Here is a 26,573-nt window from a genome sequence, read left to right as displayed (position 1 = left end):
GCCAGGATGCGGGTTAGGGACCCTGGGTGGCTGAGCAGAGATGGGGTCTGGAGCAGGGGAAGGCGAGGGAATTGGAGCTGCATCGAGGCAGAGATCACGAGTGGACGCGAGAAGGAGGTACCAATTCCGGACAGCTGGGTTTGTACCCCTTTGAGCCCCGCGGGGGCGGAGCCCTGGGCGGGATCTTTCCGGGCGCGGAAGGGTGATGGGCGTGGCCATCTGGGGTTGGGCTTGGGGGGTCCCAGGGACTGGGGCGGGGCGCGGGCTGGCGCTGCGCAGCCGCGGGGCGGCATCCGCGCATGCGGGGCTCACTCGTCTGCAGCCGGCGCCTGCTGCCACTCCCGGGAGCATGAAGGACCGAACCCAGGAGCTCCGCACGGTGAGTCCGATCCTCGCGCGCCGCTCACCCCGCGCCCCGCAATTTTCCACTCGGCTCCCGCAGGCCACCGGGGCGCCAGCAAGGGAACGGAGGGAGTCTTGCAAGCCTGGGGGACCTCCGAACCCCCATGGGAGTCCCACCCCTCCGATCCACTTCGGGTCACGGACTCGAGCTCTTCAGCACCTGGACTGATGGCTGGAACCTGGGGTCTTGAGGAACTTTTCGAGGCGCTCCAGTTTGGGGGCGACTGGAGGGCTGTTAATGGGGTTTCGGTGGCGGGATGCAAAATCGTGACCTGTTCTCCGCCTGCTTGTCGCCGTCCTTGCACTGTCCCCTGGAGGCTGAGCCTCTCGTCTCCCCCACCCCCTGTCCGGAGTTCCCCTCCCAGCCCCATCCCAACCCCATTCCGCGCTGCGGAAACGAGGCCGCCGGGTGGGGGTGGCCTCTGCGGGAACCGTCTCTTGGGGCTGCCCATCACCTGTGGCTTCCATCACCTGTGGCTCCCGATCCACCCCGGTCGCGTTAGGGATTCTGGGCTTGCATGCCGGGCTTGCTCTGGATTAAAGGACTCAACCATACCTACCCCTGGTCCGCCTCTGAGTTTCTAGGCAACCTATTGCCCGGACCCTTCCCGGATTTCCAGGTCTAACTGCGACCTGGATCTATTTCCCTACCTGTGTGACGGAGGCCTCTGGGGTGTGGCTCTTGGGGCGGAGTTTGGGGTTGAGTAGACGGCTGAAGAAAGGTTCTTTCTAACTCAGAGCCCTTGATCCCTCAATCGTGAGACCCCAGTCGCCTCTCCTTACACACAGGGGAGTGTCTTTCCTCTGGCCTCGGACCATAGAGGGACAGAAATTAAGCTAGCCTGTGGGAGGGTTGAATAAGGGCGCTTTATCGGATTGTTTTACCTGATTCCCCAGCTGAGCAGTCTCCTGGCGGGCCCCACCCGTTGATTTCTGGCGGCCCTCCCCTCCTCTCCCAAGCTGCGTGGCTTCCTAGATCCCTCCTCTTGTGCCCCACTTACAGCCTTTCATAGAAAGTTTGGTTTGGGGGCTTTTGGCCTAATGGCTGTGATTTCTGCCTAGCTTCCCCATTTGGGCCTGGATCCCCCTAGCATAATACCAGCCATATCTGTGTTCTCCTGTCTCGCCACCCTCTTGTTCCACCTGCAACCGACCCCCACAAGCCTTCAGACCTGTATTATTCTTGGCTGGGTGCCCAGTGCCTCATTCACTTCAAAGGAAATAGACAGTCTCTCATGTCATATATAGCCTTTAAATACTTCCCCTAACGCCCCTTCTCACTGCCCTCCAGTTTCCTGTGTTTTTATGTTATTTTTCTTTCTTTCTTTTTTTTAATAAAATCTTTCTCTGTAGCCCAAGGTGGCTTGGAACTATGTGGCTCATTTGGGTCTTAGACTCAAAGCAGTCACCCTGCCTCAGCTTCACGAGTGCTAACATGGCGGCGTCCACCACTGTGTCAGACTGGTGACAGCTTGAATCACATAGCATATCCAGGTGATGAAAGGCAGTGCACATAGCTGTGGCCATCTTGGGGCACGTGGTGTGTCTGCTGGGGGTATGTGAGGAAACCAAGTGCCCAGGAACACAGGCCTTTCCGTATGATCGCAGCCTTTGGTTATCAGCCTTCACCTATAGCCTCTCTGCCATAGGTGAAACTGAGGCACGGCAGAAGTGGCCCGCCTGTTGTTTGGAGGGGTGGTTGATCAGGGTCAGATAGCGTGGGTCGTAAAAAGCTTGGACCTAGAGCTGTGCCCCCAACACTGGCTGGGGTGGCCCCATGTAGGGATGACTAAGTTGGCTTCAGACTAACCCTACATGCATTCCACCCCATCCAGGCATCAAAGCCCCTGGAGACCGACCTCTCAGCCAGCTGGCCTCGTCCATGGTGGTCTAGTTGCTCCAAGTATGGCTGGGGTGGAATTGTCTTGTGGGCTGCTGCCATTCTTAGAGATACCTTGCTCTCCTGGCCTGGGGTTCCAGTTTGTGGGATGCAAAGAGGACAGAAATGAGCTAGAAATGTAGCTCAGATGGTAGAGGGCCACACCCGTCAATCATCTCAGCACTTGGGAGGTTGAGGCAGAAGGATCCGCAATTCACCATCATTCTTAGCCCTCCTGGGATCTTGTTGCTATATAGCATGGGATATGTAAGGAAAGAGAAAGAGAAAAACTCAGAGCCCAGCTTCTTGGGGCTTGAGGAGAGGTCCTTAGTCTTCTGATTGTGACTGGATTTGCAGGAGCCCCCCGAAACCCAAGAGTCAGGTTAAACACAGAGTCACCAGGGATGGAGCTGCTGGTACCGATGCTGCCGGACATACATGGCAGCTGTGTGCCTGCTCCAGCCTTCCCTCCCTTTTCCTCCTCCTCTGCCTCCGCCTCCTCTTTCTCCCCCACCCATCACCACCACATTTGGAAGGAAGGAGAGGGAGCTTATTTATAAAAGTCACACTTGGGGAAGGAGCTGGCGTGGTTCCTCACTGCTGCGCTGTAGGCTGGTCCCAGCCCTCTAGCCTTCTTCAGCCCCACCTCTCTCAGCTCTGCAGATTGCACAGTGAAATCCATCATGAAGGAGCCAGCAGGGTCCCCTACCCCCAGCCTTGTAGGTAGGCCCACAGAGAGCAGAGGCTTAACCCCTCAGAGGCCAAAAGCTGGCCCAGGATCACATAGCTGGGGAGAGAGTTGAGGGAGGTATCCCCTGACATGTGACATGAAGAGGCCTCGTCCTCACAGCTCAAAGGTCTCCCTCTTTTCCTTCTTTCCCTTCATTTGTTACAGAAGAGGTTTACCATGTATCGCAGGCTGGCCTGGAATCCATTATGTAGCCAAGGGTGGCCCCAAACTATAAGCAATCCACCTGTGTGGATTATTATTATTATCATCATCATCTTCATCATCATCATCATCATATCTTTTTACATGGTTGATTGATTGTGGGATAGGTGCATGTGCATAGAGGTCAGGACAACTCAAGAGAGTCAGCTGGCTCCATGTGGGTCCCAGGAATGGAACTCAAGTTGTCATGCTTGGTGGCAAGTGCCCTTACCTGCTGAGCCATCTTGTTGGCCCTTATTTTGATTTTGAGACAGGGTCTTCTCCACACTGGCCCTGTGAGTCTAGTCTTGTGGCTCTCTAGCATCAGTATTCCAGACATGCATGAGCAGGCCTGCACCCTGATTTTCTGTGTGTGCGGTTTTGTTTCTTTGTTTTTCTGAATCAAGGTCTCCTGTACTTACTGTGCAGCCGAGGATGACCTTGAGTTTCTGATTTTCCGCCTTCACCTTCCTAGTGCGGGAATTTCAGATGTTCATTGTTGTAAACTCCATTACATGGTGATTTGGGTGTGCTTTCTGCACACTAATTGTGCAGCTCTACCAACTGAACAGCAGTCCCAGACCCAGGTCTTCGCTTTCTTCTGGGGAATTCTGGAACCAGCCTTGCCCACGCTAACCCAGAGCGTTCCCAGATCGTTGGCCACTTCCTCGCAGGGCCAGCATGACACAGGGGGCCGCCTACAGGAAGCAGAGAGAGGATAGGTGCAGAGGGACAGTAGGGGCAGCCAGCCTAAAAGTTGATGAGAAGAAGTGCAGATCCGAGGGAGCTAGGTTTCCTCAGACAGAGGCCAGGGGCCAAAGCCGGGCGAGGTGCCACACCCTGTCATCCCAGCACTCTGCCGGGCAGAGGCAGGCGGATCTCTGCAAGTTTAAGGACAGCCAGGTCTACAAAGCAAGTCCAGGACAGGACAGGGCTACACAGAGAATCTCTGTCTCGAAAAAACAAAACAACAACAAAGAAAGAAAGAAAAAGAAAAGGAGGGTCCAGCTGATGAGAGAGCCGAATTTAGACCTTCCCGCAATGAAAGATTTCAGTGCCAGGCCTGCGCTGTCTCTCAGTATATGCCTGTCATCCCTGTGACTCAGGAGGCTGAGGCAGGAAGATCTCAAATTCAAGGTCAGCCTGAACTACACTGAGGTCAACATCAGCCACAGCAACCTAATGAGACTCTGTCTCAAATGAAAATATAAAGGTTGCTGCAGGGATGGCTCTATGGTGAAGGGCACTGTCGTTCTTGGACAGAACCTGTTCTCTTCCCAGCACCCACTGGTGGCTCACAGCTGACTGTGACTCCGGTCCCAGGGAACCTGACACCCTCCCCTTACCTCTTCAGGCCCCAGGCACACATGTAGTACACAGATACATATGTGAGCAAAATACTGTCTCCAAAAGTAGGTTTGGAGTAGTTACGTTTCCTTACGCCTCCAGCTCCCGGGGAGAGGGTCCAGAATGCCCTCTGTACTTGGGCACCTACATGCATATCTGTGTGGCTTACAGGACCATCTAGGCCAGTCGCTCTCAACCTTCCTAATGCTGCAGCCCTTTAATATGGCTCCTCGTGTTGTAGCAACCCTGCAGCCATAAAATTATTTTTGTTCCTACTTCTGAACTGTCATTTCACTGCTGTTGTGAAGTGTAATGTAGACACCTGATATACAACTCCCGTGAAAGGATCACTTGACACCCGGGGTCACGCCCCATAGGTTGAGAACCACTGATCTGTTTTACACAGTACAAACACAAGGTTGAGGGAGAACCAGGGGTTATTTAAGGGTGCACAGCCCCTTCCTGGGGTCTGTGGAGGGCACTGAGCCCCTGCAAGGGACCTTAAAGAGGAAGTGGAGTTGCAGGGCTCACGTAGCCCCAGAGGTGGGGACGGGACACTAGGCAGAACCTAGGAGCTTGTTTTTCTGGGACCCAGCCTGGCTTCTCTCCGGACAACCCTGTCTGGAGCTCGGAGCCTCTCTGCACCTAGTGATATTGACTTTGATTAGTCACTAAAAAGAGGAAGGGGGAAAAATAGGCCTGGAGGCAGACAGCAGGGCTGGCTGGGCTCAACAGATGAATCAACCCTGCTGGCTGGCCCGCTGCCATTCCCCAGCCTCTGCGCCTCCCGGAGCAATCACACTGGCTTCCTGGAGAAAAAGTGTCCTGGAATACAGGAGTCTCTGCCAGGAAGGCTGTCCTCAACGCCGCTGGGGGCAGCCTCTGACTTTCTGCCCACAGTGGCTCTGGTGAGGTCCTGTCTTTCTTGGTGTCTTTGCTGGGAAAGGACTTGCTCCCAGCCCTGACGTTTCCTGGAGGTTACAAAGTCAGAGGGTTGGAGAATAACTCTAGGGAGTCCATTCTCTCCTTCTACCTCTATGTGGGTCCCAGCGATCTAATTCGGGTTGCCAGGCTTAGGTGAAAAGGGTTTTTCCCCTGCTGAGCCATCCCACTGCCCAAAGCCAGCCTCTTGAATGGAAGTGGAGGGTGTTATTATTTATTTTCTATTTGGAAGGGAAGCACGTGAACCACAGTGTACTTATGGGAGTCAGAGGCCACTTTACAGAAGTCAGTTCTTTTTTATTTTTTTATATTTTCAAGACAGGGTTTCTTTGTGTAGCCCTGGCTGTCAGGACTCACATTATAGACCAGGCTGGCCTTGAACTCACTGAGATCCACCTGCCTCTGCCTCCCATATGCTAGGATTAAAGGCGTGCACCACCAAGCCCGGCCAGGGGTCAGTTCTTTTTATCCACTCTGTGGGTTGAACTTAGGTCATTGTTCTTGGTAGCAAGCCAGTGAGACATTTCACTTGTCCAAGGAGGATGTGTGAAGCTTTTGTTTGTTTGTTTGTTTGTTAATTGATGGTTTTGTTGTGGGGGGGGGGCAAGATTTTGCTGTGTAGCCCAGGCTATCCTTAAACTTGTATGATCTTTCTGCCTCAGCCTCTTGCATCCTAGGATTGCAGTTAGTTACAGTGATCTCAGTAGAGATTGTCATGTTTGTTTGCAGTGCTGGAGATCAAACAGAGGGCATTATACATTCATTCTAGGCATGTGCTCTACCACTAAACCATGTACTGGGGGATTCTAGGCAGGGGCTCTCCCATGAGCCACCACTCCAGCCCCTCACTGGGGGATTCTAGGCAGGTGCTCTACCACTGAGCCCCACCCCAGCCCCTCACTGGGGGAGTCTAGGCAGGTGCTCTACCACTGAGCTACACCCCAGCCCCTCACTGGGGGATTCTAGGCAGGTACTCTATCACTGAGCCACACCCCAGCCCCTCACTGGGTATTCTAGGCAGGTGCTCCACCACTGAGCCACACCCCAGCCCCTCACTGTACTACTGAGTCCTCCAGACCCTCACTAGAGGACCTTATTTTAATTATGTACATTTGTATATGTCTGTATGTGGGTATATGCATGGGTGTGCAGGTGCCCCAGGATTCCAGAAGAGGGTGTTGGATCCCTTGGAGCTGGAGTTACAGGCCCTTGTGAGCTATCCAGTGTGGGTGCTGAGAACTGAACTCAGTCATCTGAAAAACAATCTGAGTTCTTAACTGCTGGGCCAGCTCTCCAGCCCCCTGGAAGAGTATTTTTAACTTCTCTCCTAAGGGATTTTGGATATGAATCAAGGCGAAAATAATCAGGGGATAATCCGCAAACCCACCAGGAAGAATCACATTGTTAGGATACATAAAAGAGAGGAAGAGCATGGGGGAGGGCACACAACTGGGCATCTGTAAATTCCAGCGTTTGGGAGGTGGAGGAAGAGGATTTCTGTGCATTCAAGGCTAGCCTGGGCTACATAGCTAGACCCTATCTCACAGAGCAAAACAGGAAAGAAGAAAGGAAGGAAGGAAGGGGGTGAAGATGTTCCCATGTTTCTGGTTTGGGGGCTCATGGGCGCTGAGGGGTTCCAAGCTAGGAGTTTGAGGAGAGGGCGCTGGAGAAGGGCGGAGGCAGACGCTGGCCAGGTTGGCAGCAAGGATCTGTATGGTGTCTGTGCATGTCTGTCCATAAGACCGTTTGGGCCGTAGTCTGTACTTACCTCATTGGTCCAGCTGCTGCCTCCAGCCAAGGCTAACCTTCTCTCAGCTTCCATTACCACCCACTGAGGTCTTTAATCACTCAGCAAATATCTGGGTGCTCACTGGGGGCCGTCTGTTTGTGGCAAGGTCTCATGTAGCCCAGGCTGGCCTCAGACTTGCTATGTAGCTGAGGATGTATCGAACTCCTGATCCTCCTGCTTCTGCAACCCCAAGTGCTAAGATCGTGGTCATGTACCACCACATTCGGTTTATTCATTCCTGGTCAGCAAGCACTCTGGCAGCTGAGCCACATTCTTGGCTCGTGGGTAACCACTCTGCTCCTGTACCATGCCCATCCTAGTCAAGACACCAGGAAGGGGGCTGGAGAGATGGCTCAGAGGTTAAGAACACTGGCTGGTCTTCCAAAGGTTCTAAGATCAATTCCCAGCAACCACGTGATGGCTCATCTACGAGATCTGGTGCCCCCTTCTGGCATGCAGGCACATATGCAGGCAGAATATTGTATAAATAATAAATTTTAAGGAAGGAAGGAAGGAAGGAGGGAGGGAGGGAGGGAGGGAGGGAGGGAGGAAGGAAGAAAGGGAGGGAGGGAAGGAAGGAAAGAAAGAAGGAAGACAGACCCCAGGAAGAAGGCATGCCAGGAGAGCCAGGTTAGCCACGTCACCTGATATTTTGGGGGTCAAGAATGTGTCTGGGAGAAACATTGTGGCCCATATCTGTGATCCTAGTACTAGGGAAATTGAGGCAGAAAAAAGGGAGGTGGAGGCCAGCCCTGTGTATCAAGACCCTGACTCAAGAAAACCAAGAGTGCCAAGGGGAACAAACAAGATGAAACAGGGTAGATGCTTTTTGTCTCCTTACTCTAAACACAAAGACTGTGGGGAGGAAAGGGTTTGGGGTTTTCCTTGGAAGAGAGTATTACATGATTATAATTTTTTAAAAAATACTTCAGTTTTCTGTCTTTTGTATACCTTGTGTCTGTCTGTCTGTCTCTCTTTCCTTCTCTCTCTCTGAGCCATGTTGTAGGGGTGTATGCTTGCCATGGCTCCTGTGTTGAGAGCTTCCAGACAACAGTTGGTATAGTTGCTTCTGTCCATCCACCTTTCTGCGGGTTCTAGGGATCCAACTCAGCTCACCAGGTTTTGCAGCAAGTGCTTTTACCTGCTGAGCCATCCCACCAACCCCACCTTGTTTCTGAGGCAGGGTCTCTGCTGTCATTTCGGCAGCTTGGCTGCTTATGTCTCTTTCCAGTAGCTTTTTCTGGCTCCACTTCCTTTATCCCTGTAAGCGTGCTGAGAGCTCAGACGATAACCACTGCATCCAGTGTTATTTTTTATTTATATTTTCATATGGATTCCAGGAATTGAACCCAGATCATTGAACGCAGGTCATCAGGGCAAGCTCTTTGACCTGCTGAGCCACTTTGCCAGCTGCGCAATATCTGCTCTCTGGCTCTATTAATAGAGTTGGACCATCCATTTTGATCAGCTTTGCTTGTTTGGCTTTTTCAAGACAGGGTTTCTCTGTGTAGCCCTGGCTGTCCTAGAATTCACTCTGTACACCAGGACAGATCTATGAGACCTCGAACTCATAGATCCGCCTGCCTCTGCCTGCTGAGTGTTGGGATCAGAAGTGTGCACCACCACTGCCTGAGTTCGTGAAGCTTTTTGACACTACTCAGACTATAGCATTCAGTTTGTGTTCTGTACTGCAGTGGACAGAGGCAGAACGGAACAAGTCTTGGGCCTCTGGAGAAAGAAAGGAATGCATACTCTATTGTGGAGATGTAACAGTGGCAGGGGGAAGAGAAGAGCAGGCAGGGAGAATGTGGTGAGACCGTCAGATCTCTTAATAGGGCCACCCCTGGGAGAAGGCACAAACGGGCTCTTTATAGCGGAGAGCCAAACCACAGGAACGAAAAGAGACTGCCAGCAGTAGGGCCTTCCAGAGATGAGCAATGCTGTCTGGAAGAGGTAGTGATGGAGCGTCCTGTCATACATAGGCGGCATGTAAACAGAGGCAAAGGGGAATGATTCTCCGCGTCCTTGAGCGTGGGAAAGTATGGCTGGGGCTCCAACCAAGCTATGAATAGTGTATGGGAAACAGGAGAAGTGAGAGACTAATAAAGAGGGAGGGTTCCCTGACAAAGGCAGTGTCTGAGGGCAAGGGGATGGGAGGTTTCGATAAATTGGAAGTGCAGGGGAACCGGTGGATTGCAGAGGCAGGAAGCTGCTCATAGGGGCCGACTCTGGGAAAGGAGAAGGAAACAGAAGGGTACCAGTGAGAAGTCCTGAAGGAAGGAGGTTGTGATGGCTAGCTTTATTATTTTTGTTTGTTTGTTTTTGGTTTTTTGAGACAGATTTCTCTGTGTAGCCCTGGCTGTCCTGGAATGCTCTGTAGACCAGGCTGGCCTCAAAGTCATAGATATCCACCTGCCTCTGTTATCTTGAGTTCTGGGATTAAAGGTGCCGGCCACTGCTGCCTGGCTGATGGCTAGCTTTAATTGACAACCTGACACAGCTTGGGAAGAGACTCAGTCCTTCAGATGGTCTGTATTGGCTTGGCCCATGGGCATGTCTGTGTGGGGCTGTGTTAAGTTTGCATGGGAAAACCCAGCCCACTGTGGGTGGTACCATTACTTAGGTCCCGAACTGGATGAGGGTGGATGATTGTGAAGCACCTTGTGGGTGCTGGGAACTGAACTCAGGTCTTCTGCAAGAGCAGCAAGTGCTTTTAACCACCAAGACATCTCTCCAGCAATGTGACGGCTCCTTCAAGCTCTTGCCACCACTCTTACATTTCCACAGCAATAGGCTGTAACCTAGAATTGTGAGCTGAAGTAAACCTTTTTCCCGGCTGAAGTGCTTGTCTTCAGGATGTTCACCCTAGTAGCTTTAGAGGAAATTAAGACGGAAGCAGAGGGGCTTGGGAAGGACGATTTCTATGGGCTTCGCCCTCAGTGTACTTGAGAGCCAGGGCAGGTTTTACCACACCTTGGAGGTCTGACCCCCACTTTCTGATTAGCTATGGGGCCACTCTAAATGATACCTTAAGGGTCTCCCCAGATGGTTCCTTCCCAGCTTTGCCCTCATGGACATGGTCTGGCCATTTCCATGCCACTCTCCAGTTTAGGCTAGCCCTTGGGAGATGGTGAGAATAGTAGCACAGACCCTAGAGAGGTCAAGTGCCTGTGTGAGGAATGGCCAAGTGAAATAGAGAGAGGGACTAGCCCAGCCTCAAGGGTCCCAAGGGTAGAGCAGGGGGTCTCAGCAAGATTGGCACTTGGGTTCTGAGGTGTAGGGGATAGAAGCCAGGGCTTCATACATTCTAGGCCTCTTACCAACTGAGCTTCTTTTTAAGCGGGCGTTTTTTGTTTGGTTGGTTTTGGTTTTTCAAGACAGGGTTTTTCTGTGAAGCCTTGGCTTTCCTGGACTTGCTTTGTAGACCAGGTTGGCCTTGAACTCATAAACATCCGCCTGCCTCTGCTTCTCTGAGTACTAGCGTACAGCACCATGCCTAGCGGTTTAAGTGTTGCTTTTATTATTTTAAAATTTCTAGTTTATATGTGTGTCTTTGAGTGGGTATGTGCACTTGAGTGCAGGTGCCTGCAGAGTCCAGCAAAGGGTGCCAGAAACTCTGGAGCTGGAGTTACACTGATTGTGAGCTGCCTGTTGTGGGTGCTGGGAACCAAAGCTCTGATCCTCTATGAGAATAGTATGAGCTCTTAACTGATAAACCATCTTTCCAGCACCATTTTATACAGCTCAAGCTAGCCTTGAACTCCCCAAATAGCTGGGGATGACCTTGACTCCTTATCCTTTTGCTTCAGCTTCTGGAGTGTTGTTGGGATTATAGGCAGGCAATATCCTGCCTAGCTTTGGACATTCCCAGATACAGGAGCTGGAAACTGGGCATGATGGTATTTGGCTGTAATTCTAGCACCCAGGAGCTAGAGGCAGAAGGATTAAGAATTCAAGGCCATCCCCAGCTTTATGATGAGTTGGGTGGTTACCTTGGGCTACATGAGCAGGCAAGATGGCTCAGTGGGTAAAGGAGCTTGCTGCTGAACCTGATGACCCGAATCCAGGCCCCAGAACCCACATGGTTCTCTCCAGAACCAAACCCTACAGTTTGCTTCCGGACCTACAGGAGTGTACCTGTCTACAAATGGTGTACGCATGTGGACTTGTATATGCCATGATTATATGTAATTTTTTTTTTTTTTAGTTAAAAATTTTAAGTAAATGAGAAAAAAGCAAAGGAGACGGCCCACTCTCATTCCACCTTTCCTATACCCCCATCCTTTTCTGGGTCCCAGAGCTTGCAGGAGGCTGAACCCCAATTCCACTGCTCAGGACCTGGCTAGTTACCTAGTAATAGGTAACTTGCAGGCTGTTCCTTGCCTCGGTTTCCCTAGGGAGTGCCCCGTGTGACTCAACTCCAGGTCCAGAAATGGCCCCTAAGTGTGACAATAGATCTCAGTGTCTCCTTGTCTATAGGTTGGGGGAGGGATGGCCACCTGGTGTGATCCACAGGCACTCTGGGGAGAAGGAACAGAGTCAGGGGGCTTATTTTAGCTGCCGGGGGAGGAGGTGTGAGCTCTAGACGGGAGGAGGCCCTTCGGAGCTGCCTCCAGACAAGCTTCCAACCGCCCCCTCTTGCATTTGGTGGGTCCTGCTTTGACTAGGTGATGGGGCCCAAGGAAACGCCTGCGTCTCATTCTTCTAAGTCCTCTGCCCCTACGGCCACTTGTCACTGTCCCCGTTTCACAGGAGAGCATAAGTCTTGGAGGGCTGGTATGTCCTTGCGCCAGGCTTTCTCAGCGCCTTGACCTGAGCCATGTTGAGCGAGCAGACAGTACCCTCTGCCTTGTGGTTCTGAGCCACGGCTGAGCCCTGAGCTCCTGACCCTGTAGGTGACAGTTCTTGCCCTGGGGTCATGCTGGTGTACCTTGACTGTGGAAAGGACCTTGGCCTGGCCGGCTCATGATCCTGGCTGCCTTCAGGTGTTGTTAGATAGGATGATCATGGCCCATGCTGGGGAGATTGCTCAGCAGTTAACATGCTTGCCACACAAGCAAGAGAAGCTGAGTTCAGGTCTCCAGAACTCATGTCTTATGAGTGTCACAGCCCACCTGTAATTCCAGCCTGGGAAGGAGGAGGCAGGGAGTCCCTAGAGCCGGCTAGTAAGACCAGCCACACCTGATCAGCCAGCTCTGGGTTTGATTGAGAGACCTGGCCTCAGTAAATAAAGTGGATAAGCAAGGGAGGACCTCAACTTCTGGCCTCCACATGCATGTGCACTCACACATGAACACATATGCATACACACATATGCACATCACACACAGACACTCACACATTTGAAAATGGAAAAGGAAAAAGAATGACCATGGCCAGAAGACAAAAGCCTAGTCTAATTATTCCCTAGCTGGTGATTGGTGGTTTTTGTGTGACTGCTTTTGGGACATTGGGACCTATAGGTCTTGGAAACTCTGAGCTCCATTTTAATTGAGAACCAGGCATGGTGGCACACACCCATAATGCAAGCACTCTGGAGGCTGAGGTGAGGTCAGGGGTTTAACCTCAGCCTGGGCTACAGGTGAGACACCGTCTAAAGACAGAACAAAACAAAGACCGTTGGGTCTGGAGCTTAGGAGACGCTGGCTTGCAGATTCAGTCAGGCCTTGGAGACCCCGGTGGGGCTCAGGGCTCAGTTACCTCACACAGCAGCCAGTTGGCTTCAGCTTTAGGGACCACTGGCATGGTAACCAAGCTTCCTACCTGCTGGAAGGGGACATGCCTCTGTCACCTGCTCGACAGGCAGATGGCACTGTGGCAGGAAGCATGTGGGAGACAGTTTGTCTGTCCTTGTTCCTGCGCAGAGACTCCCAAAAGGGAGGTAAATGGCCAAAGGGCCTCCTTGTGCCTGTGTGTGAAGTTGGCACACACAGTTTGGGGATCCCAGGAGACTGACACGTGTATACAATTCTGTCCAGGCCAAGGACAGCGATGACGATGATGATGTCACTGTCACTGTGGACCGAGACCGCTTCATGGACGAGTTCTTCGAACAGGTGGGAACTCTCACGCACCTAGGCCTTCCTTCCCCACCCCCGCCCTCTGGGGGTTTCAGCATGAGCCAGTTTGAGGGTGCATAGGTTGATGCTTAGCAAAGTCGTGTCCGTGCTTGGAACCCCCTAGGAGCTGTTGCCCAGCCGCAGTGGCGGCCCTTCTTCCCTCTGATTCCCTGCTCTGTTTTCCTCTAACCTCCCTGACCCGGGGCCCCAGGTGGAAGAGATCCGGAGCTTTATCGACAAGATTGCCGAAAACGTTGAGGAGGTGAAGCGGAAACACAGCGCCATCCTGGCCTCCCCCAACCCTGACGAGAGTGAGTGAGAATGGGGGTCAGCCACAAGACGGGGCTCCTTGCACTGAGCAGGCCTTACCTGCTGCTGTGAGGGTTTGCCATGGCTGGGGATGGTGGTCCACATCTGTGATCCCAGCAGGTGGTGGCTGGAGGACCAAAAGTTCAAGGTCACCCTCAGCTACAAAGACAGGTCCAGGCCAGCCCCACCCTCCCCAGTTATGGGGAAACTGAAATGGCAGGCAGCCCTCCTGGGATGCTAGCAAGGAGGGTCCCTGAATAGGTGGGTGGCTGGCTGGCTGGACAGAAGGAGGGAGAGAGTAAGTTGTGTGATGAATTGGAGGCTGCCCAGCCAAGCTCCACCCTCCTTGACTTTCCGGGGTGCAGATGGTAACTCTGAGGTAGCTCTCAGACCAAGCGGACTGAGAGCTTCCTGTGAGCACTGGCGCCCTGCAGCATGGAAGCCGAGCCCTGAATTCTCTCAGCATCAGGGAGTCACTTACCTGTCTCTCTCTGCAGGCAGCCTGTGTCTAGCAAGGTCCTGCTAAGGATTAGCCAGGGCCCCGTGACCTGACCTGGCCTTTACACTTCTGTTGTGAGTGTGTGTGTGTGTGTGTGTTGCATGGATGTGAGTGAGTGTTCAGTACATGTGCCCATATGTGAGCCAGAGGAAGCTGTCAGGTGCCCCCTTTGTCCCTCTGCCTTTTATTTTGCTTGCTTTTTATTTAAGATTTTATATTATGTGCTCTACCTGCATGTGCGCCTGTGTGCCAGAAGAGGGCATCCGATCTCACTATAGATGGTTGGGAGCCACCATGTGGTTGCTGGGAACTGAACTCAGGACCTCTGGGAGAGCATCCAGAGACCCATCCCCTTGTTTTTACATTCTGAGATAGTGCCTCAGCCAGGCGCTGGTGGCACACGCCTTTATCCCAGGGCTCCCAGGGAGGCAGAGGCAGGCAGATCTCTGTGAGTTCAAGGCCAGCCTGGTCTACAGAGCTAAAACAACTAGGGCTACACAGAGGAACCCTGTCTCAAAAAGAACCAAAAAACAAGAAAGAGGCTCCTCATGCAGATCAAGCTGGCCTATTATTATTATTATTATATTTATTTTATGTGCACAAGTGTTTTGCTAGTATGTATGCATGTGCACCATCTGTGTGCCTGGTGCCATGAAATCAGAAGACGCTGTGTCCCTGGAACTGGATGGTTGTAAACTATCATGTGGGTGCTGGGAATGGAACCTCGGTCCTCGAAACTAACTACTGAGCCATCTGTCCAGGCCTCTCTCTCTTTTTAAAAGTTGCATTTGTGTGGGGGGGGGGGGAGCCGCGCCATGTGCGGGTGGAGAGGCCAACTCAAACTTTCAGTCCTCAGTCTTCCCCATCGCTGTGCGGGTCTTAGGTGTTGAACTCAGGTTACCAGCCTTGGCAGCCAGCACCTTTACCTGCTGATCCAGCTCCCAGCACCCCCAGGCTGGTCTTGAACTCGCTGTGTTGTGAATGCCTGTCTCCACCTCTTATGTGCTGGGATGACGGGCGTGTGCCACCACACCTGGTGCTCTGTTCGGACGGGGAGAGCCACATGCATGAGCACCAGGTTGCCACAGCCAGGCCCTCTGCTCCGGAGGGTTTCAGCTGCAGGCCCATTGCGGCACCTGCTGGCCAGTCCTCTACCCCAGGGACCCAGGCTAGCCAGCCGCCCATACCTGCCTGCCCTCCGTGGGCCCTGTTCGTAGAAGCTTGCTATCCTATGACCTCTGGGAGGTCCCACCCCTGTGGTTCACAAAAGACTCCGAGAAGACTTTAAGATTTATTTATTATATAAAATGTATACAATTTCTGCCTGCATGCACACCTGTACGCCAGAAGAGGGCACCGCGGCACCAGATCTCACTATAGATGGTTGTGAGCCACCATGTGGTTGCTGGGAATTGAACTCAGGACCTCTGGAAGAGCAGCAGTGCTCTTAACCGCTGAGCCATCTCTCCAGCCCTCAGCAAGGCTTTTAAGTCAAACATGTGACTCCATCATGCATCCTCAACGTCTGGTCCAGAAAGAGGCTCCCTCTGGCCCTTTGGGTCAATATGTTTGAACCAAGGGCTGCAATAACAGCTGTGTTTGACATGCCCCTGGGAAAGCAGAATGGAGTGTTTGGGACCTGAGGAGATGTCCGAGAAGGGCAGGGGAGAGGGACCACCGGGGCAAGTGGAAGGGCGTGCAGCTGTCTCTTCTAAAGACTTGTCCACGGTGGCAGGGATGACGCGCGCGCATCTGTGTCTGTGATTATCTAGGTCACCGTGCGCTGGGCTGCTGTAATGTGGGGAGAAGAAAGCACTGAGCCTCGCTGTGGTTCCGTGACTGCGTGCTTGACTGGCATGCACGAATTTTGGGGTTCAGGCCCCAGCCCCACATAATTGGGAGGTTGGTGGCACATGTCCACCGCCATTCTAGCATTCTAGGTGAGGACAGGAGGTTAGGAGTTCAAGGTCATCTTTGGCTACACAGCAAGTTTTAGGACAGCCTGGGCTACGCTCGACTGTATGTGAAGGGAAAGGAGGGCTGCTGGAGGTGGGGTGGAACTACGAAGCTTCTTTTCTCGGCATCCCTGTGCGACATGTCCGCACTTACCCTGCTCGGCCTGAAGAGGGGGTGTGAGCAGGAGAGCTCCCGAGGGGAGAAGGACAGGGCAGAGCTAAGGAAGAGTGTGGAGACTGGCGGTGGGCCGGGGGCTCTCCTAGCTCATCGCTGCCTCTCCCTCCTCAGGGGCTGCCATCCGGCTGGGCTATTTTAGGTCTGAGCAAAAAAGGCTGAGAGCAAGAGCAGCTGGTGACCAAGTTTCCCTGCGTTCGTGGGAGGAAGGCTCCCTCCTCCGCTCTGCAGAGACCCCTTACTCCGCCCCAGTCACATTCCTCATAGGGGGTGACTCTCCATCCTGATACACCAACCGCCCTGTCCCCAGTGTGTATGGTAGGAAAGGTGGCCGCCTAGCACCTGGTCCCAGTTTTCCCTAAGAGAGGGCGGTAACTGCTGGCTGAACACCCCAGGCCTTCACCAGCCTGACGTCATCCAAGTCATCGCTAAGGCCAGCACAGAGCCACTGCCTTCCTTTCCCTTCATTCACCTTTCCTGATCCCCAGGGACCTGTCACCCTCAGGGCTGTAGCCCATCCCCCGGTGGGGGGTTACTGCACCCCAAACCAGGGTGCCCCCTGTCTCAGCCACTCAGGGCAGCTAAGCACCCAGGAAGGACTGCTTTGTGAGGAGTTCAAGGTCAGATGTTGCTCCAGCCTGGTGTGCTTCTGCTTCCCCTCCTGGGCCATCAGGTAAAGCCAGGAGCCCCATTCTCTCCCCACCCCGCAGCCATCAAATAAGTGGTCCTGCACCAACTGCAGCCGACCAGCCTTAAATGTAGCCCCATCTGTTACTGCAGGGGCTGGGGGAGGCAGCGGCGGAGGAGGACCACTTCTTGGAAGGCAGTGGGACGGGGAGGGGGAAGGCAGACAGACCTAGCCAGGAAGAGAGGAGACCACAGGCTGGGAGCTGTCCAGAGGGCCCCATCCCGTGCCTGCTGCTAGCGGCTGGGTCGGAGGAAGAGGAGGAAACCACAGTAAGCACACCGCCTGTCACGGCCCCTCCCCTTCTCCCCGTAGAGACCAAGGAGGAACTGGAGGAGCTCATGTCGGACATTAAGAAGACAGCAAACAAAGTTCGCTCCAAGTTAAAGAGTAAGTTCCTCTGGTGGCTGGGGCCGTGGCTCAGTTGATGCAGAGTTTGTGCGGCCTCCATGAAGCCCTGAATTCGCTTCACGGAACCCCATAGGGTGTGGAGGCTCATACCTGAAATCTCAGAAAGTGAGGTATGAGGATCAGCGCAGCCTAGGTTATGTAGTTCGAGGACAGCCTGGGCTATATGAGAATTATATAGAATAATAAAAACTTTTTTTTAATTAAAAAATCCCACCCGAAGAGCATTCATGCAGAGCTTCACAAACATGCATGCATGTCCTGTGGCCGTGGCCAATTAAAGGCCATGTCCTGCAGACACCTGTGCCCCCCCTCCCTTTCCTGTCCTGAGCTGACAGGCGCGGCGGAGCAGGTACATCTGGGTGCACGTGACACCGTGGGTACTCACGTGTGTGTGGGCTCACGCACGACTGCACACAGCTGCACACACCTCCCAGCTGGAAGGACCCTTGTGGACCAATGTCCATGTGACCCCATCCCTAGTGTCACCGGCAGAGGCCTCGCTCCAGGGATCCGGTGGGGTGGGGAGGGGAGTCCTGGATGCTGTGAGTGGGTCCGATGCTTGGGGGCGGGCGGGACACTGCTAAGCTGTTCCCCCCCCCCCCCCAGGCATCGAGCAGAGCATCGAGCAGGAGGAAGGTCTGAACCGCTCGTCAGCCGACCTGAGGATCCGGAAGACGCAGGTGCGGCTGCGGGCAAGGGTGGGCGGGCCCCGGAGTCCCTGGGACCCCTGTGGAGCCCGCTACCTACCGGCCCCCCTGTCTCCCCTCCCCCGACTCCCAGCACTCCACGCTGTCCCGAAAGTTTGTGGAGGTCATGTCCGAGTACAACGCCACGCAGTCCGACTACCGAGAGCGCTGCAAGGGGCGCATCCAGAGGCAGCTGGAGATCAGTGAGCCGGGGCCAGGGGCTGGGCTGGGAGGGGGCCTGTGGCGTCGGGTGTGGTTTAGGCTGGAGGGGTGCTACCATGAGCAGAGCCTCGATGTGGGGCTTGGGCGAGAGTAGGACCTTGTGCTGAGGTATGGCCTGGGTTGGAGGGCCGGGGCCATCCGGAAGGGCCTTGGGGGTGGGGCTTGGAGCTAGAGGTGGGGTTGAGGGCGGGGCTTCGGCTGGCTCCTGGAAGCTCCTGCACTCCCACCCGCAGCTGGCCGCACCACCACCAGTGAGGAGTTAGAAGACATGCTGGAGAGTGGGAACCCTGCCATCTTCGCCTCCGGGGTGAGTATGAATGAACCCCCCTCCCGTTAACAGGACCCATGCCACATCCCTCTGCCTCTGCGCAGTGTGTGTGCCAAGCCCAGGGGCAGGGCAATGTTTGAATGCAGCACCCAGAAGAGACAGACCTTCGAGAAAGCCTGAGTCTCAAGGGGGGGGGGCAGAGTGAGGGTCACATAAACGGCAGTGGCAAAAGTGAAAATCAAGAGGTGTTCAGGGTAACCTGGTTCAGGTAAAGGAGCTTGCTGCAAGGCCTGACGCCTCACACTGTAACCCCAGCACTGGGGAGGCTGAAGGAAGAGCATCTCTGCCGGTTCCAGGACAGCCAGGCACGTGTGTAAACCAGGCGGTGTGCTACTGCACACGTGTCACCCAGCACGGAGTGGGGGGGGGAAATGAAGGCGTTTAGGCGCTTTCGTCCTTGGCCACACAGCACAGAGTAGGATGGGCGGGGGCAGTGTGAGACCCTGTAAGTGGCTACAGCTCCAGCATCGGGAAGGCAGACCCAGTGTAAAGCCGAGAGCTTGCTGACCAGCCACCCTAACCAAAAAGCTGCGTTTCTAGTTCAGTGAGAAAGACTGTGTCAGAGGCAGGGCTGGCAGGATGGCTAAGAGGGGAAAGGAGCTTGCTGCTAAGCCTTCGACCGAGCCTTCGACCTAGAAGGAGAGAGAGAACTGGCTTCCCCAAGTCGTCTCCGAGTACAGGCTGTGGTGTGCATACACTCCCTCACATGCAAGTAACTGAAGACAGATGTAAAAACATTAAAAAAAAAAAATGGCGAGGTAGAGCACACCTTTTCCAGCCTCTGCGTGTGTTCCAATTGGTGCACATGTCTGCACATACACAAATAAAAGAATAAAAATGTTTAGAAAACCCTTAAAACAGGACTGAACTGTAGCTCAGTGAAAGTTCTGGCCTGCCACTCAGGAAGCCTCGGGTTCAGTTCCCAGCACTTTCTTAAACCCAGCATGGTTGCAGGCCTGTGATCCTAGCACTACAGAAGTAGAGGCAGGAGGATCAGGAGTTTCAGGTCATCTGACTACATAGCTAGTTCCAGGCCACGTCTCAACACAACCAGGGCCAACAGGATGCCTCAGCAGGTAAAAGCACTTAGCACCAAACCTAACTACCTGGTTCAATTCCCAGACTCCCTTTGTGAAAGGAAAAAAGTGACTCCTGTCTGGCTTCCACTTATGTACTGTTGGGCATACTTGCATGCACACACACATGATAGAAGTATGTAATAAAAAAAAAAAATTGCAAGCCAGTCCATGGTGGCACAGACCTTTAATCCCAACACTCAGGAGGCAGAAGGAGGCAGATTTCTGAGTTCAAGGCCAGAGAAGCCACACAAAGAAATCCTGTCTTGAATAACTTTTTCTTTCTTTTTTCTTCTTTTTTATTTTTTATGTTTTATGTTTTATTTTTTTTTATTATTATTTTATTTGCAACAGGGTCTTACTGTGTAGCCTGGCTATTTTTGCGTAGGCCTGGCTGGTCTAGAACTCAGAGATTCACAGCCTGCCAGGTGCTGGGATCAGAGGTGCACGCCACCACGCCTGCCCTGATGAGACAGTCGCTTGCTGAGCTCGGCTCCTCATCTCAAGCAGGAACTGAATCACAGAAACCAAATAGCATCAGTGCCAAACAGGAGGTTGGAAAGGCTGCGCCTGCGGCTTCTTGGAAACCTCCGCTCATCCCAGCTGCCTTCCTCCTTGGCCCCTATTCTAGTTTCGTTTCTGTTGTAGTGATAAAAGCCCCGACAGAAAGCAACTCAGAGGACATGGGTCATGTTTTAGCTCACAGAAGCTTGAGGCAGCTAGTCGCTTCACGGTCAAAGCAGAGAACAAACGTTTGCAAGCGAGGTGCCAGGCTAGCTTCTTAATAGTCTGGGTTCTTGTGTGTAGGGAATGGGGCCACTCACTGTGGCCTGGATCTCGTCACGCCAGTTACCCCCTAGCTAACCTCATTGAGATGGGAATGTCAAATTGACAAAATTAACCATCTAGCCTGGAGAAATGGCTGTGGCTAAGGGTCCTGCAGCTCTTCTGGAATACAGTGAGTTTGGGTCCCAACGCCCAGGTCTGACAACTCAGGACCGCCTGTAACCCCAGCTCCACAGGCTCCGGCACCCTCTTCTGCCCTTCTCGGGCACCACGTTCATCTGCCTGTACCCAAACACATACATCTAGATTTTAAAACAAAACAAGACAGCCTCCCTCACCCTCCCAGCCCAGCCCTTCTGGGTAGCATCAGTGTATCACCGCTGTGTCCTCCAGATCATCATGGACTCCAGCATCTCGAAGCAGGCCCTAAGCGAGATCGAGACCAGACACAGTGAGATCATCAAGCTGGAGAACAGCATCCGGGAGCTGCACGATATGTTCATGGACATGGCCATGCTGGTGGAGAGCCAGGTGAGTGCTGCCCTCTTCCCCAGTGACCTCTGGTCCCCAGCGGCAGCCAGGGCCACACTAACCCCCTCCCTTTCCACCCAACATGCTGCCCTGCTCGGGAGGGACAGTGTCTTCAGGTAACCACAGACTGTTATGATGACCTCCAGGGATCCTGTTGCATGGCTCTGCTTGATTCCCCCAGGCCCTGCATGGCCCCGACCCTCACCCCAGCCCTGTCCTGGCTTCATGAACTATGTCAGGGGTCTGCTATGGACTGGCTGCCTTGCTAGAAGCAGAAGGCAATGAACAGGGCAACTGAGCAGTGCTTACGTGAGGGAATGGCTACCGGGTAAGAAAGGGTAGTGCAGCATCTATATAGAACAAGTGGAATATTCTCCAGGGGTGCTGGGATCTCAGGAGAGTTCTAGGTAGGCGTGTTCAGCCTGTGGACTGAGCCTCAGGGAACCTAAAACAAAATTGTAAACTAAAACCTGAGATTGTGTGTGCGCGCGAGAGAGCGTGTGTACCTTATTTCTTTGAAGCAGGGTCTCTTGCTGAATCTAAAGCTCACCAAATCAGCTACACTGGCTGGCCAGTGGGCCTCAGATCCTCTTGTTTCCGCCTCCCAGAAGTGGGGTTACAGTCATGTGCCACTATGCCTAGCTTTTTACATAGGTACTGGGGGATCCAAACTGAGATACTTGTCAACTGAGCCATTACAGCCCCATTACCTGACTTCCATTGCAAGTTTGTTTTTCTTTCTTTTTATTCTTGAGACAGCCTTTTGTTATATAGACCAAGTTGGCCTTGAACTCCTAAGATGTAATTGCTTCTCCCTCCCGAGTGCTGGGACTTCACCTACCTGAGGCTTCCTCTGCTCCTCATGGACACGCATTTATGGTTGTAAGGGACCAGCAAGGAGGCCTTCCAGAAGTGAGCAGTGCCTGGCTCAGGGACCAACAGGGCCAGGGGCTCAGCAAGAGGCTAAACTTGAAGAGAAAGGAAGTCTGCGGGACTCTGGGATGGTCAAGGCCAAGGCAAAGCTGGGGAGAGATGAGGTGGTGACTGCTGTGTCTGAATAGGAGAGTGAGGCTGTTCTTTTATCTGGGTCTTGGTTGTTTCTTTGTTTTGTTTTTCGAGACAGGGTTTCTCTGTGGAACCCTGCCTATCTTGGAACTGGCTTTGTAGACCAGGCTGGCCCAGAAATCACGAGATCTGCCTGCCTCTGCCACCTGAGTGTTGGAATTAAAAGTTGTGTGCCATCACCACCTGGCTTTTGTCCTTCCTTCCTTCCTTCCTTCCTTCCTTTCTGTTTTTTTTTTTTTTAAAGTATGTATGTATGTATGATATATGTATGATGTGAGTGCCTTCATGACAGAAAAGCATCAGGTCCCGTTATAGATGGCTGTGAGCCTCCATGTGGGTGCCAGGAATTGAGCCCAGGACCTCTGGAGGAGCAGCCAGTGTTCTTAACGTCTTGAGCCATCTCTCCAGCCCTCTTTTTTGGTTTTTCGAGACAGGGTTTCTTTGTGTAGCCTTGGCTGTCCTAGAACTCACTCTTTAGACAAGGCTGGTCTCAAACTCAGATCTACCTGCTTCAGCCTCCCCAGTGCTGGACTTAAAGGTGTGTTACCACCACTACCCGGCTTTCTTTCTTTGTTTTATTTTTTATTTGGCTCTCACTGGGGGTGATTTTAGACAGTCTCATATATGCCATGCTAGCTTGATATGCAGCTTATGACGACCTTGAACGTTCTGTTTTAATCTGTGTATTTTCTTTTTTTTTAATGTATGAGTGCTCTGTCTACATGTATACCTACAAACCAGAAAAGGGCATTAGATCCCTTTAGAAATGGTTGTGAGTCACATGTGGTTACAGGAAATTGAACTCAGGACCTCTAAAAGAACAGCCAGTGTTTTAACCGCTGAGCCATCTCACCAGCCTGACCTTGAATTTAAAAAAAATTTGAAAATTTATTATTTTAATGTGTATGTATGTTTTGTCTGCTTACATGTCTGTACACTATGTGTCTGGGGCGCGTAGAGGCCAGGCCGGAAGAGGGTGTCTGATCCCCTAGGACTGGAGATTTGGATGTTTGGGAGATATAGATGGATGTGGGTGCTGGGAATTGAAGCAGTGCCCTCCACAAGAGCCACAAGTGCTCATAACTGCCGAGCCATCTTTCCAGCCCAACTGTGAGCTTTTTATTAAAACAACAACTTTCACATCTGTGTGTGTGTGCCAGTCAGTGTCTGTGTCTGTGTATATTTGAGATTGCAGGAGTCAGTTCTCTTTTTCTGTCACATGGGGCCAAGGGTTGGACTCAGGTTTGGCGGCAATCAGCTTTCTCCCCTGAGCCATCTCACCTCCTGGATCTTGAACTACCTACCTGTCCTCTTGCCTCTACTTCCCAAATGATGTGATCGCAAGTGTGTGCCAGTAAATCCGTTGACACCAGGGCTTCCTGCGTTCTTGGCAACCATGACAGATTGTAACCCAGCTCCATCTCCAGCCCTTTGCTTTTGTCTTGAGACAGGGTCTTCCTCCACAGCCTGCTGGCCTCAAGCCTAAGGTGATCTTCCTCCCTTAGCCTCCTGAGTGTTGGGATTGCAGGGGTGAGCCACCATGTCTGGCTTTGTTGATGTAGATTTTTAGTTTGATTTTTAGTTTGTTTTGGTTTTTAGGGACAGGGTTTCTCTGTGGAGTGTTGGGTGTCCTGGAACTCACTCTATAGACCATGTTGGCCTTGAACTCACAGAGATATACCTGCCTCTGCCTCCCGAGTGCTGGGATTAAAGGTGTTCACCACCACCCCACAGCACTGAGCTGTAGTTTTTATTTCGTTTTGTTCTGCCTTTGTGAGACAATCTCGCTATTTAGCCCAAGCTAGACATTAAACTCCACAGTGCTAGGATTTTAGCTGTATCACCACACCTGGCTTGGTTGAGGTTTTGTTATTGGCACTGTTTGTCTGTTTTGGTTATGGTCTTGGGGAGCCATTGTGTGTTTTGTGATTTCTTTACCTTTGTAATAAAGTGTCTAACTTTGTAGCCCAGGCTAGCCTTGAACTCCTGATCCTCTTCCTCAGCTTCCTGAATGCTAGGCTCACACATCCTGCCTAGCTAGCCCAGGGATGCTAGGGGTAGGTGTGACATAACCTTAAGCAGTGGGGAGGTCTGAGGATCTGCTGCTATGTCCTGAGGAGAAGCCATGAGGAGAAGCAGCAGACAGACCCAACATTGCTGTAAGTCTTGTGAGGCAGTGTCACAGTCAGGTGAAGACCGTGGGACCCAAAGAGGACTGTGGGCTGGCCAGAGGGTCACTAAGGAAAGAGTAGAGGCTTGCCCATGCTCACCTGGCAAGCCTTGGCCAGGGCAGGCTCAGACTGCAACCCACCCACTCCTACCTTCCCTTTGCCTGGCATTGTCCACTTCCTAGGGGCCCAGCTGCATAGTCCTCCCCCTTGCCTGAGACTGCATGGCCAGTTCCACCCAGGATGGCTGCTGTTTGGGGAAAGTGGGAGCTGCTCCTGGCATGTCTTGTACTCAGGATGCCCTGGCCAGGTGCCAGGCCTGGGGCACAGGTGAGAAGCTGTACGCCCTCCTCACAACTCTCTTCTCTCTCTCTCTCTCTCTCTCTCTCTCTCTCTCTCTCTCGCACTTCAGGGTACCTTCTCGAATCCCGACCCTGAGCTCCCTTCTGGTTCTGAGGAGGGAAGCCTAGACCACGGGTACCCCTGTCCTGCAGGGGGAGATGATTGACAGGATCGAGTACAATGTGGAGCACGCTGTGGACTATGTGGAGAGGGCCGTGTCTGACACCAAGAAGGCCGTCAAGTACCAGAGCAAGGCGCGCAGGGTCAGTAGCCAGCTCTGCCCATGCCCAGGCCCCGGAGAGGCCCCAGACTATGGGACGCTCCTCCCTACCTGCCTCACTCCTGTCTTCAGAAATTTCAGCCATAGTCTTTACTTCTCCATCAACAACCTATTCTATGCCATCACCTATTTCTAGTCCTGACTCTCCTAGACCTCTACCCTCATTTCCTCTCCCCCATACTGGGGATGGAACCTAGAATCTAGCACACGTTAGACAAAAGATCTGTTGCTGAGCCACCCTAACCCCTCACTGGGGCAGCCACTCCACAGCTGAGTGACAGCATGAGCCCCATCCTGGCCCCTCCCCTGCGGTAACTGCACTGCTCTTCTGAGGCCTGCCCTTGTCTCCCTGCAGAAGAAGATCATGATCATCATCTGCTGTGTGATCTTGGGCATCGTCATCGCCTCCACCATTGGGGGCATCTTTGGATAAAAATCGCGCTGCCCACCGCTCCATTCTGGATGGGTTCCCGAGGAGGTCCCTGGCTGCTGCACCTAGCTGGGTTGCCCTTCCTGACTCCTGCCTTTTGGCTGGGAGCCCTTTCCCTTCATCCCACACTGCTCCCTCTCTGCCATGAGGCTCCCGTTCCCACCACCCTGCCCCAAGCCGTGTCGTGTGCATGATCTTGTGACAGTGTGTGTCTGTCCAGGAGGTAGAGGGGAGCAGGATTGGGAATAGCCAGAGGGGCTGGGAATAAGTCGGTGTGGGTAAGACTCAGGCCCTGGCCAGGTCCGCCTTTCTTCAGGCCTGGGGTCCACCCTTCCCTAGGACTCAGGCTTCTTTCTGGACCTGACCCTTGCCCTCACCTGCCCTCCCCTCTGGCTTCTCCAGCTCTCCCCACCATGCCAAGGCACCTAGAGGGTGGGGTCCAGCTGGTCACATGGTGCTGCTTTTCAGGTTAGGGGAGGGAATGTCCCGAGGGATAGCTCAACATTGAGTATTTGTGAGCTGCCCACTGCCAGGAGGCTCAGGGTGCCACACTGCTGGTGGGTTACGAGCACCCAGTACCCTCCACTTTGGGCAAAGCCTGACAGTGTCACTGGCCTCAGCTGTCCTTACTATAGCCTAGGAGTCATGTCCCTGGCCTGGGCTTGAGCCTACTGACCTGCTGCAAGAAGCTTGGTGGTGCCATCTTTGAGCTGGAGGGGTGGAGCAGGCCACAGGCCTCTGCCCGCCGTCTCTGACAGGCATGTTGAGTCGTGGCTGGAGTTGCATGTTGGAGACAGTCATTCCCTGCTCTCTGTGCTCTGAAAGCCAGGTGTCACTTTGGGCCTGCAGTCTCCCTGCCCTGTCTCCCACTAACGTGCCACGTGGTGTCAGGTGTACTGGATGCAGTATTCAGCAGCCACCCTGGGAGGGAACTCCCCACTTCCCTCCCCTGCCATCTTGGGGCTTCTCACAGTCCAAAAAAAAAAATGTACCCCCTGCCCCAGGACCCTTTTTCTCGTCCACAGGCAAGGAGTGTGCATGCGAGTGCATGCAGCAGGAGTTGGGGCATGTCTGTGTGCCCCTTTCCCTCAGCTTTGCTCCTGCCCAGTGACTGTGACCACTGTCCGTGCTGCCTTCTCTCATGGCCACCTCCCTCCACCCCATCACCAAAGGTCCTGGTAAAACCAGCTGCCCGTTTTGTGAGATTTTTATGTAGAATAAACATTTGTATCTGTAGTGGCTGTTCTGGAACTTACTATGTTAAGGCTGACTCCCA

The 26,573-nt window shown here is 53.1% G+C and overlaps 1 protein-coding gene across 2 annotated transcripts; it reads left to right on the top strand.

The window, feature by feature from the left end:
* The first annotated feature begins 238 nt into the window (after positions 1 to 238).
* Positions 239 to 26,533, top strand: Stx1a (syntaxin 1A). 2 transcript variants are annotated; one of them, XR_009591444.1, is made up of 10 exons: positions 239 to 379; positions 13,269 to 13,346; positions 13,561 to 13,660; positions 17,288 to 17,362; positions 17,990 to 18,063; positions 18,164 to 18,272; positions 18,525 to 18,598; positions 20,875 to 21,012; positions 24,658 to 24,850; positions 25,223 to 26,533. XR_009591444.1 is itself a non-coding variant. In XM_021664520.2 (10 exons), exons 1-10 carry the CDS (start codon positions 350 to 352, stop codon positions 25,298 to 25,300), a joined length of 867 nt encoding a protein of 288 aa, XP_021520195.1. In that variant the 5' UTR covers positions 239 to 349; the 3' UTR covers positions 25,301 to 26,533. The 2 variants fall into 2 exon arrangements, 1 of the variants encoding a protein (XP_021520195.1); XM_021664520.2 differs by having other exon boundaries at positions 24,740 to 24,850.
* Positions 26,534 to 26,573: the final 40 nt, after the last annotated feature.

Source organism: Meriones unguiculatus, chromosome 4, assembly GCF_030254825.1.
Source record: "Meriones unguiculatus strain TT.TT164.6M chromosome 4, Bangor_MerUng_6.1, whole genome shotgun sequence".
In the NCBI taxonomy this organism is placed as follows: Eukaryota; Metazoa; Chordata; class Mammalia; order Rodentia; family Muridae; genus Meriones; species Meriones unguiculatus.
The sequence above is the reverse complement of the archived record's forward strand: the minus strand, read 5'-3'. Positions and strand labels throughout refer to the sequence as shown.

Excerpts from the sequence above, each read along its gene's own strand:
- Stx1a (XM_021664520.2), top strand. The coding sequence starts at position 350 with ATGAAGGACCGAACCCAGGAGCTCCGCACG. Across the intron at positions 13,347-13,560 it reads TGGACGAGTTCTTCGAACAG|GTGGAAGAGATCCGGAGCTT; the intron begins GTGGGAACTCTC and ends CCGGGGCCCCAG. Across the intron at positions 18,273-18,524 it reads CCAGAGGCAGCTGGAGATCA|CTGGCCGCACCACCACCAGT; the intron begins GTGAGCCGGGGC and ends TCCCACCCGCAG.